Source organism: Rhamphochromis sp. 'chilingali' (genome assembly GCF_963969265.1).
Source record: "Rhamphochromis sp. 'chilingali' genome assembly, chromosome: 22".
NCBI classification, from domain to species: Eukaryota; Metazoa; Chordata; class Actinopteri; order Cichliformes; family Cichlidae; genus Rhamphochromis; species Rhamphochromis sp. 'chilingali'.
Window position 1 is genome coordinate 18,017,467 of NC_137950.1, and position 13,772 is coordinate 18,031,238.

General features: G+C 40.6%; 2 protein-coding genes across 2 annotated transcripts; one reads left to right on the top strand and one right to left on the bottom strand.

The window, feature by feature from the left end:
- Positions 1–2: 2 nt before the first annotated feature.
- Positions 3–7,270, bottom strand: LOC308390954 (cartilage-associated protein-like). The gene is made up of 8 exons (XM_080873334.1): positions 7,216–7,270; positions 4,912–5,601; positions 4,367–4,516; positions 3,599–3,770; positions 3,265–3,393; positions 3,023–3,168; positions 2,853–2,936; positions 3–2,646 (listed from the first exon to the last, which is right to left on the bottom strand). The coding sequence occupies exons 2-8, from the start codon at positions 5,371–5,373 to the stop codon at positions 2,500–2,502; spliced, it is 1,290 nt and encodes a 429-aa protein (XP_080729460.1). The 5' UTR covers positions 5,374–5,601; positions 7,216–7,270; the 3' UTR covers positions 3–2,499.
- Positions 7,271–7,890: 620 nt separating this feature from the next.
- fkbp10b (FKBP prolyl isomerase 10b) lies at positions 7,891–13,631 on the top strand. Its single transcript, XM_080873333.1, has 10 exons — positions 7,891–8,233; positions 8,487–8,632; positions 9,825–10,014; positions 10,250–10,395; positions 10,755–10,944; positions 11,082–11,227; positions 11,526–11,715; positions 11,823–11,965; positions 12,068–12,231; positions 13,163–13,631. Exons 1-10 carry the CDS (start codon positions 8,037–8,039, stop codon positions 13,355–13,357), a joined length of 1,707 nt encoding a protein of 568 aa, XP_080729459.1. The 5' UTR covers positions 7,891–8,036; the 3' UTR covers positions 13,358–13,631.
- The last annotated feature ends 141 nt before the right edge of the window (positions 13,632–13,772 follow it).

A 13,772-nucleotide genomic window follows, 5' to 3' on the forward strand; every position in this document is an offset into this window, starting at 1 on the left:
TTTTCGCTTCGACAGGTCACAGCAGGTCTTCTGCTGTACTGACTGTTAAAAAGCTTCACCCCTTTAAATGATTTCACAGAAGGTAGGCCATGCACCTCGCTCAGTCTTGACTTGTTTAATGAAGCCTTGTATTAGAGAACAGTTACATATTTAACCTCGTGGAGAGCACAACCACCTCCTCTCAGAAGTGTGACTTTAGCTGTAATAGAAGTGTAAAAATATCAGGCTGCTGACATCTTGTCTGTCTAGATGAGGGTTTTGTTTTGTAGACCTTTACATTCCAGAGTAATAGCCATAATTTCTCCCCTTATGCTTCCTTTCCTAATCCTAAATCAATGCTTCTACATAATAATTGCTAATGTATGAACGTGTAGTTCCAACCTGCGAGGGATGGTGTTGGATGGCCAGCTGCACATGTATGCACCCAATGTTTCATCCCGCTGTATGATCCTGTAATCCGCATACAAACTATACTGTATGCATACATGTATGCTGAACATGGGTGCTGTTTATATATAATGTACTGACCCTTTAGACAGCAGTGACTCACTGCCGCTCTGACTGGAAGCACAAGCCTGAAGAGAGAACAGTCTTACCGCCTGAAACTGCTTGTTTTGGATGATTTAATCAGCGAGAAGAGATGTAAATCTTTGCATCTTAGGGGAAATCTCAGCTTCTCTGAATGCTCAGAAATGTCACTGGCTCTCACTCAGGCTACGGCCGTGTGTTTTATACATGCCAGTATTAGACTTTCATACTGAAAAATGATAACGAGACAACACAGATGTCTCGCAGGATCTCCCTCAAGTCCAGAAATGTACATGAATTATTAATTTGGCTTCTGAAGGTTAGCTGATTATGCTTTGTCTCTAAATGGTTACAGGTTATATACTTCTGACTGAACAGATCCACATAATGAGCAGTATATAAGTGCATTAAAAAATTGAGTATCAGAGCGTGTCGATCAGGTTAAGAGGCTTATACTCCTGTGATTGTCACACAAAGCTGTATTTTATCATTAATAGCATTAAGAGTCGTTGGCACAGGTGCCAGAAGAAATTATCCGAGTTACACTGCCAGCCAACCTACAGGAGCGTTAAAGGAGTGTTGATACGTTGAGTTGAAGTCCATCACACAAGGGGTTCCTGCCTCCTGAAAATAACTTTAATAAATTGTTTTTGTAGACAAGAAAAAGACTTTTAACAGTATATAACGTCACACGTGCTCAATATTTGTCACCACAGGCTTCATTTAAAGGGTTAACATATCTGTTAAAATTACAGTTGGACTCTTTCACCCATAAACGCTGTAGAAACATGAAAAAATCTCTAGGACATGTCTGTCCTTGAGTGTGCTGGAAGCTCAGGTCACACCATGTTTACTGTAGCTGTGATCGCATACTGTAGTTTGACTTATTAAAAGGACTTTGGCACTACTCACTATTAAAAGCCAACATTGTCTAGTTTTAGGTAACCTGGCTCTCAGTGTAAATACTCATATTACTGTATATTAAAACCCATAATAAAACCTACCTGAACTCGAGTGACTCTGTGATCCACTGCATGAGTGTCTGCTGCTATGAATCCAGATATAATTAAACTTTTGTTGCTGATTGTTTGTGTTACATTAGATGAAGTTTACAGCTAAACAATTTTAATACAATGTTACCAACTTGCTTAATAATATACTGTATTAAACTGTACTGAATCTGGCTTGAAAGTATTTGATAATTTGTAAATATTTGGTTGACCATCTGTGCAACGCTGACTAACTTGCTACTTCAGTTTCATGTTCATAATTCATAATGACCCGGTTTGTTGTGACAGCTACAATATTACTAGTTTTAAAGTCTAATTACACTGATCAGCCACTTTATTAGGTACTGCTAGCACAGGGTTGGGTCTCTTTTTACCTTCAGGACTGCTTATGCTTAATTCTTTGTGGCATAGATTCAACAAGGTGCAGGAAACATTTATCACAGAGTTTGGTCTATCAACATATTGTCACACAGTTGCTGCACATCTATGATGGGAATCTCCCATTCCACCACATCCCAAAGGTGATCTGTTTGACTGAGATCTGGTGACTGTGAAGACCATTTGAGTACAGTGAACTCATCGTCTTGTTCAAGAAACGTTTGAGATGATTTGAGCTTTGTGACATGATGTGTTAACCATAATCCTAACCCAGATCCGTAGCTACAAGGGAGGATGGATCCACGCTTTTATGTTGTTAATGCCAAATTATGACCCCACTGTCTGAATGTCACAGCAGAAACCCGGATTGTGGGAATCATCAGACTACAATAGTTTTCCAGTCTAGCTTCTGTTGTCCAGTTCTGGTGATCCTGTGTGAATTGTAGCCTCAGTTTCTTGTTCTTAATGACAGGAGTGGCACTATGTTGCACATTCACAGACGCTCTTCTGCATACCTTGGTTGTAACAAGTGGTTATTTATAGTCTTATAGTCAGACTATTCTCTGTAAACTCCAGAAAGTCGTCAGATGTCTGACTCGCCAGCATCCCCTTTGCCCTTCAGTTGCTTCCAGTTTGCATAAATTGACTCCTCATAATCTCCAATACCTTCAAACTCAGCATCAGGAGAGTCTGGGGCCGACCGTGCAACTTCCTCTGGTCCTAGAAAGTCCTGGAAGAACCATCCAGATCGCAATTACATTACAAAGTGCTAAAACATGCAGCCACAAAACTTCTCCCTGAATGTTCAATAAACATCAGATTGATTATACTGGATTATATTGGATAATCAATGTTTATAAGGGATTTCATTCAGCATTTCAGGCAATCTAAGCTCTTATGTGGCCAAAGAATGAGCTGTTTTTGTATGAAGCTCACCTCATCAGACAGACCGAAGTATGTTTCTGCAAATGCCAACATCTTTTTTTGCATTATTGTCTGGTTGTAGTGTTTGAAAGCTTCCTGTTAAGACAAAGATTGGTGGCATGATTATTATAGAGCGATATTCAACTTTATTCTGCAACAAACTTTTCCAATTTTCATCTTACCATCCTGGGGGTAAAGTGGTTGGACTGAAGCCCCCACTGTTGACTGTAGGCTTTATAATATAGCAGGTTCTGCTTCATGACTGGGTCCTCAGGCTCGAACAGGAAGTAGCTGTGCGCACAGGGCACGGCACTGCGTCCATCGTTCACTGTGCAGAGAATACACAGACCACAAACACTCAGAGATTCAACAGCAGAAAGTGTTGAGAAAGAATATTCAGAATCTGTGATGATGCTGAACTTACACTTATAATAGGCATACTGGAGGTAGTGGTAAACAGTGGGCACAAATTTCACTACAAAATAACCCCCAATATTCGGTGTCAGGTTTTCTTCGCACCTCAGTTTGCACCTTAATGTGTCAATGTAGGCATCTGTTGACAAGCAGAAAGAATTCAGATTACATGAAACTAGAAGTGTGCTGAAAAACAGAAGAAACACTGGATCCAGAATCATTTCTGATTCTAAAATCACAGCTTTTACATTTAGATTTATTTTTAAAGAAGATTTTAGTGTCGTTTAGATGCTCATTAGTGAGTATATTGATAATCTGGACATTTTAAAATATGACACACCAACCTGCTATGACTGCATAGAAGTCTCTGTCTGGTAAAAGTTGAGTGATCCCTTCACATTCGGCCTGACACAGGTCATATTCCTGGAAGTAGAGCCACAGAGCTTCCTCCAACTCTTGAACACCGCTGCTGTAGTCGCCCGAACCCACAAGTTTCACTCCTCTCAGAAATGACGTCTGGAAACAAAATTAGAAACCATTATCTGGCAAATTGTAAATAATCCAAGTAAAGAGTCTGTTCACTCTATTACTTATAAAAGAAAGGCCCAATACAGCACCTTCTACATCTCAAGCAGTTCAGTCTCATTGAAGTATTTCATTGTTTTCTGATTTGTATGTGTTAGCCCCAATAACACATGAATGCATAAGTTTGGGAAGCTTTATACAAATTTTGCACCCACTCGTCCTTGCAGCGTGTCAAGATTTCATGTTTGGGTCAGGAGTCTGTGTGAGCCAACACAAAAGCTTTGGCTTGTATTTCTGGGGTTTTTTCCAAGTGGAGTTTGGATCTGCTTTGGGGCATTGAAACTGAAAACATAATGACTTTTCCATCAGGACAGTTTTTGGACTGACTCAATCAATGTAGTAAATACAGTCAGTGTTTAGTAGAACCCATTCTTTGCTTTATCTAAACAATTTCCAAACTGTTTTTGACTTAAGCAGATGTTGCTTTGCAGACTTCATACTCCTTTTTTTTTTCTTTTTTCTTTTTTTTAAGAGATTGCAAGTGAGGCTTTTCCAGACTTTAAGAACAATGGCTGAGCGCTTCTCACCTCGTAGGGTCGTTCTTCGTGGTCAATGAGGTAGCCGCTCAGGTCATACTTGCTCTTGTATTCCTCCATCAACTGCTGCATTTGCTGGTCCTCAGGGTTCCTCTGGAGGAAGGTGTGGGCGCATGGTACCGCCCTCTGCAGGTCATTCAGCTGTGCACACAAATTACTTTGGATGTTGTGAAATAGCGCACAGAGGTCTGTGGGGTTTTTTGTTTTTGTTTTGTTTTTTCTATCGCACAAACTAAAAATCACCGCAAAAATCGCTGCAGGAGTTAGAATTATTTATTTTTGTCCGACATTTGAAAGTCAACAGAGTGGAATATTTGGAGGTATATTACACATGGCTCCGTTTAAAGTTTTCTGCTCTATTGCGCGTCCAAGTGAAATCAACCTATTATTTTTCTTTAATTTGTCATTAGTCTACACGCAGAATGTATATATTGATCCAAACCAGACGGAAGTATTTAAAAAAAACATAGTAGTTTAACATATTGCAAATACCTCTAGATAAATGGGTGTGGTGAATTTATTGGAGGTTGTCTGACCTGTGAGTGAGCAAAGTGCAGGTATCTGTAGGGAGATCTTCTGCTGAAATCCTCCAGGATCTCTCGGCCGGGAGGAGGCAGCTGGAACGCGGGGAAAAGCGCCCTGCACTTCTTCCGACAGGTCGCCTTCATCATAACGTTCCAGTAGACGCGGAGATCCGGGTATCCAGCAAAAGACTCGTCGTCATGCTTGCTCGAGTTACAGTGGCTCGCGCAGTGTCTCACGCTGTCCTTCAGAAGCCGGTGCAAACGTAGGCTTAATTCCAAGTACTGGATCGATTCCGTCCAGTTTCCCGCTGCGTAATAATCCAGCGCCTTCCCGTACGCAGCGGTGAGGGGCATGAGGTCCTCTCCGGAAAAATTTCGAAAATTGTAGTTTTCATATTGTGCCTTTGTCATTAAAACAAAGGTCACACAAAGCAGTGTTACCAGCGAGTCTACTTTTGCGCATAATGTCACCATGGTGAGGTCACATCGCAGTCCTCCGTCTTCTGTCTTAATGCTTTACCGTTTACTGTGTGGTGGTGGTCTGCTGAACCGCTTAGGGGTCTGTTGGAATTCATGGATTGGGCCTTTCAGCCGCGGCTGTCTCAAGTTTCTCAATGTAGGCCCACAGCTGTCCCTATAGTCGCCGCGTGCGTAAAAGGGATTTCCAGTGTGCCCTCGGCGCCTGCCATACCCAAAAGCGTTCTGCCAAAAAAACAATCCCTTCCAGCATTGGTTATGAAATGATTGTCAATACTGAAACTGTTGTGAATGACTTATTGGCCTATAATCTGTCTAACATGTCTTATACCGATATCAATTCGAGATCATTCCGATCTTTGAAACGATCTTTTTCAAGAGAGCTGGCCAAGAGGGCAGAAGAAATTGCAACAAATACAACATCACAGTTCTAGAAAATAATGTTTGCGAGCCGAAAATACTTAATTATAATGTAGGTACGGATGCGTCATAGATCCTGTTGACTACACAGAAACATCTGAAATCACTTCCATCGATTACTCTGTGTTGTACCAAGGTGACGTTTTCATAAGTCATTCATTTTAGTTCCATTTAATGTTTTCAAATTGAAGTAATATCACGCAATAAGCAGTACATATAATCTATAGAGAGCTCGTTTTCATTTGTACAGATAAATAAAACTTCACTACACGTGACATCTTTTTTGTTTTCAAAACATAAGAGCTATATTGTTGGTGTTTCTTTGAGATTTTTTTGACAACGTAAAGGAAGTGAGCACCAGATGAGTTGGACTGATCCAGAACTTCACGGCATTAATGAAAAGCTGAAACATTTGAGGCTCTCGGGCTACTTTACGGCTCAAAGAGGCGATTCGGTTTTCCCACAGCTGTGTGCAGCGGTGCTGAGGAGTCAAAGCACACTAGAAGGCACCGTTAATTTCAAAATAAAAAGCAAACGTTACATTTTTTAGGTATCCAGACGCACTGACAGACTTCAAAGTGGTTATATGCTGAAAAGATGACATTTTGTGCATTAGAGATAATGTTTAAGCAAAGGCCAGAATGAGGAGATTTAGAACAATTTTCAAAGCCTGTGTTTGGTTAAATTATAAACCAATGTGAGGAAAACATTCAGTGGGAAGCGATTGGAGTGATTTGTATTTCAAAAAGCACGTGATGACCGGGGACTTGTGTACTGTTATGTTTATCATTACTGTTTTTTACTTTGTGGTTTCCCCAGTAAAACACAGTTGAGTCATTCCTACTATTCGGTGCCATTTCAGTGTGATCACTCTTCATCAAAAAATACAAAATTTTGAATTATTTTAACATTTCATCTAAAAGAGGGATTTTCAACCTATAAGAAAAATGTATTGGTCCAGCTAAGGATATTATATTATAATATTTTTTAAAATCAAAGTCTTTACCCATGACGTGCCAAATGTCCACCCTGTTACAGGACATTCAATTTTCTATTAATAACTGTTTTGAATACACAGTTATAGTAATATTTACATTTTCTAAAAGCTACAATGTCCCTTTTTAAAATCTGCAAGGAAATTTCATGTTACAGTGCATAGCAATAACAGGGGTGACGGTAACAGGGGGGAGATTTTATGCTAAACTTAGCCATTACTACTAGTATGATGAACAACAAGCTAGTACATGGTGACCACTAAGAACCATTTTTAACATGTTTATTAGCCATATTATAAAAATTACAAAAAAAAAATTGTTTCCACTATTAATAAGCGTAACAGGTTGGACGTGTTATGCTTTGCCACATTACAAAATCTTGCTAAAACATTGAAAAAAGGGTTGATTAAAGAGTGGTACTTACTCGTCTTCTTCTTGAAAGTTTTCCCTCCAAAATATGTTACATCCGGGAGTGTCATGTGACTAAAAGAATAATCAGGTGATGTGTTCTATGGAATTCTTATCAGAGTAACAGGGGTGACAGTTGATTCAGGGACACAACATTTTTTAAAGATTTTAAGTATTAAACATGCATTAATAATAAAAAAGAACATTTGATGAGGAACATTAGAAATAAGCCAATCCAGAAATGATGAAAAATTTAGATTTTCTTTTTTTTTTTTTTAAGTTATATTTGTAACTGAAGTCGAGCAAGCATGACTGGGGACATAGTACTTTAGTGACTTGTGCTAAAATAAAAGTAATTTACTTTTAATGTATTTATCCTGTGTATATATCAATGTGTTCTATGGTAGATGGGGGTTAAACATACAAGAAAATGGTTTAGAAATAAGCATTAGACAAGTTTTACACTAAATATACCATATTATGTCATTAGGACTCAAATGGCACCGAATAGTAAGAATGACCCAGTTACCGCTATATCTTATTTTGAAGGAGTTCATGTTTTTTTTCCTTTTCTTTTCTTATTGTGGTAAGTTTGACGGAGGGGCTTGCCTCTCCCAGCTCCCACATTCCTTCCACCATGGTAAGAAAAAAAGTTTGTACAGCGAGCTGGAGGTTGTCCACGTTTACAGCATTCAGACACCGCTGCCCAGCTCCACATCTGCAGCCCGGCCCCTCTGCGCTGTGAAGAGCGCACTCCAACGCAGGGCTTAAACTGATTTATGTTTTTAATTTTTTGGCGTTTTTATTTGAAATCCATTTTAAGTTATTCTGCAAACAATGTTTTCCTTTTGCATTGCCCTTTTCCTTCTCATCTCCGGCTCTTTCGTGGAGTGTAACCCCAGTCCTGTGCTTGGAGATGTAGTCGTGGACAGATACTTCATCCCCAAAGACTGCGCCAGAGAAGTGAAAAGCGGAGATTACGTCCGCTATCACTATAACGCAACATTTATCGATGGAAAAACTTTTGATTCGAGGTGAGTCGGTCCACATTACGCTATAATTTACGTTTTTACTTCATTGTCGGCTGCAGAGGCCCTAAAAAAAATCCCCAAAATGCAAAGGCTGGCTGTAGCAGCAAAATGACATTTAGAAATGTCAAAAATACCGAGATAATGATTTACAAGTTCAAGCAAGTTTGCAGATTCCGTTAATGAGGCTCTACATGCACATTCCGCAGAGGCAGCCCTCTCTTGACCCACTTGTGACGTTCCTTTGTTTCCTTCACAGCCATCAGAAAGGAGCAGCTAAAGTCGGCCTGATCGGGGAGGGTCGGCTCATTGCGGGGATGGACAAAGGTCTGCAGGGCATGTGTGTGAATGAGCGCAGGAAAATCACCGTCCCGCCACAGCTGGCCTATGGAAACACCGGGGCAGGTGAGTGCAGAGGTCATGTGTGAACATTATTAGGCACTAATTTGCAAAGGACGTTTTTATCAATAGATTATTGATACCCATTGTAGACTTGTACAGCGCAAAAATGCCCCAACTCAACTCAACTCAATGCAACCCACAGCAGACGGGGGTAGACACATACAATAATTTGGACTGCAATATGGCTGTGGGATGATTAAAGAGTTTGCAGCTGTGAATCTAGAGAAAACAATGTACTGCATAGATGATAATGATTTGGGCTTGTTTAGTTAGATCGTTTTAAAATGTTTTTATAGCACACAAGAGAGTTTCCACTCTAACCAACAGCTCATATCCAGGATTTCAACTTGGCTCCGTAGCAGCTACTTTGTGGCTCTTCTGTTTTAGAGTGTGCATAAATAGCCTATAGTTTTCCTGGCTACCCTAGGTGGGCTGTTTGCATTTCAGATGTCATGCGTATGTGATTCAAATCTACAAACAAACTTGTGTAATCACGTTTTCACAAACTGACAGTTGTCCAGCATAGAAATGCTTTCTGGTTTTTGTAGACAGGCCTGTTGCTTCTTTAGCAGGCTTACTAACTTTCCCCCCTTAAAGACACTATTTGGCAACCCATTGTACCATTATATAGTTTCTGTGTTTATTTGTTTTGTTTTTTTAAGGGTGGTTGCATAGGCAGAGACCACTCTCACTAACATTTTGAACTAGGGCCAGGAGAGGGTTATTCCTAGTAGGCTTTCAAGGGGTAAAGAGTTAAGGTGGCTTCACTGTTCTGTGGTGGTTCGGCTGCAAAAGGCCCTAAAAAATAATAAAATAAAATAAAAAATGCAAAGGCTTGCTGTAGCAGCAAAATGACATTTAGAAAAGTCAAAAATAACAGCTTGAGGGTCATACAACACTTGATAATAATAATATCATCATTAAGTGTTGAAATGCAAACTTAATGGCACTCAAAATGTATCTAAACAAGAGTTATTCTTCTGTATTTGTAGTCGTTAACGTACCGGAAACTAAATTACCAACATCCCATTTCAACTGTAATGTATCACTTACAGAAATGCATGTAAAATCAATGCTTGTGTGGATTTTGGAGCACAGTGTGAAAGCCTTAGTGACCATAAGTTATTTGTTTGTTTTGCTTCCACCCATATCTGTCGGCAGCTTCCACCTAACTGTCATCCAACCTTATTTTCAGGTGACGTTGTTCCTCCAGACGCCACCCTCGTGTTTGACATCCACCTGCTCGATCTGTGGAACACGGCCGACCTGGTTGTAACCACAACCATCACCACTCCGAAAGACTGCAAGCGCTCCGTGATGCGTACTGACTTTGTGCGTTACCATTTCAACGGCACTCTGCTCGTCGGCACAGTCTTTGACTCCAGGTGAATTCTGACTTTGGTGACCGTTTTCTGAAGAAGATAAGATGTTTATTGACTCTTTCTTCAAACCAGCATGAGTTGAATGGGACCAATATTTTTAGGCAATTTTATCCCTAAGTCTAAGTCATCAAATCTTTAATCCAAATCACAGCTCTAATTTGTCTGTGTTGTGTCATCCAGGTATGTTGTCTGTGTGAAGTTGTGTGTTTGACTTTGCGCTTGTATGAGCCCCACGCAGCTACACCAGGAAACAGACACACAACTCCCTAGTAGGTGAGGGTTGGATGATCAAGGGCATGGATGAGGGCCTGCTGGGCATGTGTGTGGGAGAGATCAGAAAAATCGTCATCCCGCCGTTCAAAGCCTACGGAGAAAAGGGATCAGGTGAGGAACTCCGAATTTCATAAAGAGATTGAAATGTTGATTCAAGAAGGGACCGATTGTGGCTGATCAATGTATTTGTGAAGGGAAATCATTTTTACAAACAGAATAAGTCAAATAATTGAGACGGTAACATTAAAGCCGAGGTAGGCAACGTGATTTTGATGCTTAAGGATGCTGCAAAATACTCTGTGAAACCAGAAGTTAAACGTTTTTTGTGGTGTATCACAAACCTTTTTATTCTTTGCAGTTTTGAATAAATCAAAGATGAATAAAAATGAAACTCTTCTTTATATCCAACCACTTGCATGTTGCAACTAGTAGATGTGACATCCAAAATTCTCCACTTTTCTGTCTGCCAGGTAACGAGATTCCCCCTCAGGCGACTCTGGTGTTCGACGTCCTGCTGGTGGACATCCACAACCCGAAGGATAACATCACTGTTGAGAACCAGGTGGTGCCGGAGTCATGCACTCGCAGGTCCGTGGTCGGAGATTACATTCGGTACCACTATAACGGCACCTTCCTGAATGGAGTCACCTTTGATACCAGGTCAGCTCATGCTCTGCTGATTTGGCTGCAGCTTAATTTTCATTTTATATGTGAAATAATACTGCTGTCGCATCACTGCCAATACAGCTTAAGGTTTAAACATAAACTTTCATTTTTGGCCTTTTTATTGTCCCCAGCTACCAGAGGAACAGCACTTACAACACCTACATTGGGATGGGGTACGTAATAATGGGGATGGATCAGGGCCTGCTGGGACTCTGCATTGGGGAGAAGAGGAAGATCACTATTCCTCCACATCTGGCTTATGGAGAGAACGGAGCAGGTGAGTCAGTGTAAAGTTTCCAAGCGTCAGGGAAGTTCTCTCCTCCAGAAAATAAAACCAACTCAAACTGACAGAAATCTTATTATGTCTTAAGGGTGTCAATGCAGTGCATAATAAAAATGTAAAATGGCAGTGTTAAGCTACTACATAATACCTAATAAATCCTATCCTGGCTTATGTATAGATTATAGTACGACACAAAAACTAGACACCAATAACAAATCACATCATTGGCTCATGGACGGTCATAGTTGATGTGCGTTTTTCGTTAAATGAAACCTCTCTATGGTCTCACCAGGTGATGTGATCCCTCCTTCTGCTGTGCTCGTTTTTGACATCCACGTCATCGACTTCCACAACCCCAACGACACTGTGGCTGTCCAGGTCATCCACAGACCCGAAGTGTGTAACGAGACCACAGAAGTGAACGACCTCGTCCGCTACCACTACAACTGCTCCCTCATGGACGGGACGCTGCTCTTTTCCTCGTGGGTCACACAAATACGCACATCCTCATCTCTTTTAACAGCGATTCAAATTTTAGATCAGCATAAGTCATCTTTTTGTTTTGTCTCCTAACTGGCCTTGTACTCAGACACAACTATGGCAGCCTTCAGGACGTCGTCCTGGGCTCAGACAAAGTGATCGACGGGCTGGATCAGGGCCTGCAGGGCATGTGTGTGGGAGAGAGGAGGGTGATAACGGTGCCACCTCACCTTGGCCATGGGGAAAGGGGAGGTGAGATTTCTGCTGTATGACTGATGCTTGTTTATGGCCATAGCACCAGTAAAAGTTGCCATCTTACAGATGTTGACAGTTGTGTTTTTAACTTTCTGCCAGCTGCTGGTGTGCCGAGCAGCGCCGTGTTGGTCTTTGACATAGAGCTGCTGAGCTTTGAGAAGGGCGTGCCGCCTGGTTACCTGTTTGTGTGGCTGGAGGACACTCCTACAGACCTGTTTGAAGCCTTGGACATAAACAAGAATGCAGAGGTGCCACAGGAGGAGGTACGTAGACAACTGTCATTTCACATAGTAGGATTTAAAAAAAGGCAGTGAGGAAAAGCAACATCAGTAGTCCAAGTAACCGTTGGATTTTTTAAAATATGTCTACTGACATCATGTCTGAGTTCCTCCTTTATAATCACATTATTATTTAACATTAGTTTAATTCATGCTTGTCAACTCTGTTCTGTTTTTTTTAGTCTGCAGGCTCACTGAACATGATATGATTTATGAAGTATTTACTGAATTTTCTTTACGCAAACTACAGTGTTGTGAAAAAGTATTCGACCCTCTTATTGATTTCTTAGTCTTTTGCATAGTTCTCACACTAACATATTTGAGATCTATCAAACAAATTTTAGCATTAGACAAAGACGCTGCAAGTAAATAGAAAATGCCGTTTTTAAAAGTTGAACTTATTTCTTAAGGGGGAAAATGTCCACATCTACCTGATCCTAGTGAAAAAGCAATTTCCTAAACCTAATAACTTTTTTCCGCCCCCGACTGCACGGACTGGCACACCTCTGTATATGGCAAGATGCAAGCAAGCCAGTTTAGCCTGCACTTACTAGGCTGTATAAGCCTGCATTTGTTTCCCACACTATACAATTAGTTACTGTTAATGTTTTATGTATCAAAATACTGATTCTTGTACTTTGTAAGATTTTTTTTTTTTCTTGTGAAATCGTGATTTTTCTTAACGATAAACGACGACTCACGGAAACGTACCCAACTTACTTTACTGCCATCTGGAGGTGAGACTAAGAACAACGCTGATTTTTTTTTTAAATTGTAATTTTAAATAATTATTATTCATGTTCGATATTGTTTTCACATAGTGAAACAAGGGTTTTTCTTTGGCGTTAGAACAGGCGAGTGAACGGTGATCACTGACTAATTTGTGACTGATGGTTCTCGATCTCTGTAACTTTAGTTTGCGGAGTTCATCAAGCTGCAGGTGGCAGAGGGCAAAGGTCGCATAAAGCCCGGGCTGACCATGGAGCAGGTCGTCACCGACATGTTCCAAAACCAGGACCGAAATAAAGACGGCGTGATCACAGCCAACGAGCTAAAACTTAAAGTGGATGAGGACAAAGAGCGGGAACAGGCAAGGCACGAGGAGTTGTGATGAGGACAAAAGTGTTTGGTTCTCTCTCAGGGATAAACCTCCAACACAGTACAAAAAAAACCGCAACAACCAACAAACAGGCAACAAGAGACTTTTTCCCCCACACGGAGTCATGGTTTAGTGGTTTCAAGTTTTGAAATGACAAAGCGCAGAAGATCTTTTTCACTATCATTTTTTGTGTGTGTTACAAATGTCTGTTTGATTGCTGTAAACAAACAAGCACCTTTATTTGTCCCTGAACACCACATTCATTAAAATGTTTGTAGAAAAACCATTTCCTTTTTTCTTACAATCTGTTGTTTCTTTCCTCACTGTGATCTCGCATCTCTGCTTTCTGCACCAGATAATAGATGTAACCTTAATGGGAATCTTTGAAACAGACAAGAAAACAGTAAAAACGTTGTTTGAAAAGCAC

Coding starts and splice junctions, on each gene's coding strand:
- LOC308390954 (XM_080873334.1), bottom strand. CDS start 5,373: ATGGTGACATTATGCGCAAAAGTAGACTCGCTGGTAACACTGCTTTGT. Junction 3,771..4,366: donor ACGAAGAACGACCCTACGAG/GTGAGAAGCGCT, acceptor TTTTGTTTCCAG/ACGTCATTTCTGAGAGGAGT. Junction 3,169..3,264: donor CCAGTATGCCTATTATAAGT/GTAAGTTCAGCA, acceptor TTCTCTGCACAG/TGAACGATGGACGCAGTGCC.
- fkbp10b (XM_080873333.1), top strand. CDS start 8,037: ATGTTTTCCTTTTGCATTGCCCTTTTCCTTCTCATCTCCGGCTCTTTC. Junction 8,633..9,824: donor CTATGGAAACACCGGGGCAG/GTGAGTGCAGAG, acceptor CCTTATTTTCAG/GTGACGTTGTTCCTCCAGAC. Junction 10,945..11,081: donor GGAGTCACCTTTGATACCAG/GTCAGCTCATGC, acceptor TATTGTCCCCAG/CTACCAGAGGAACAGCACTT.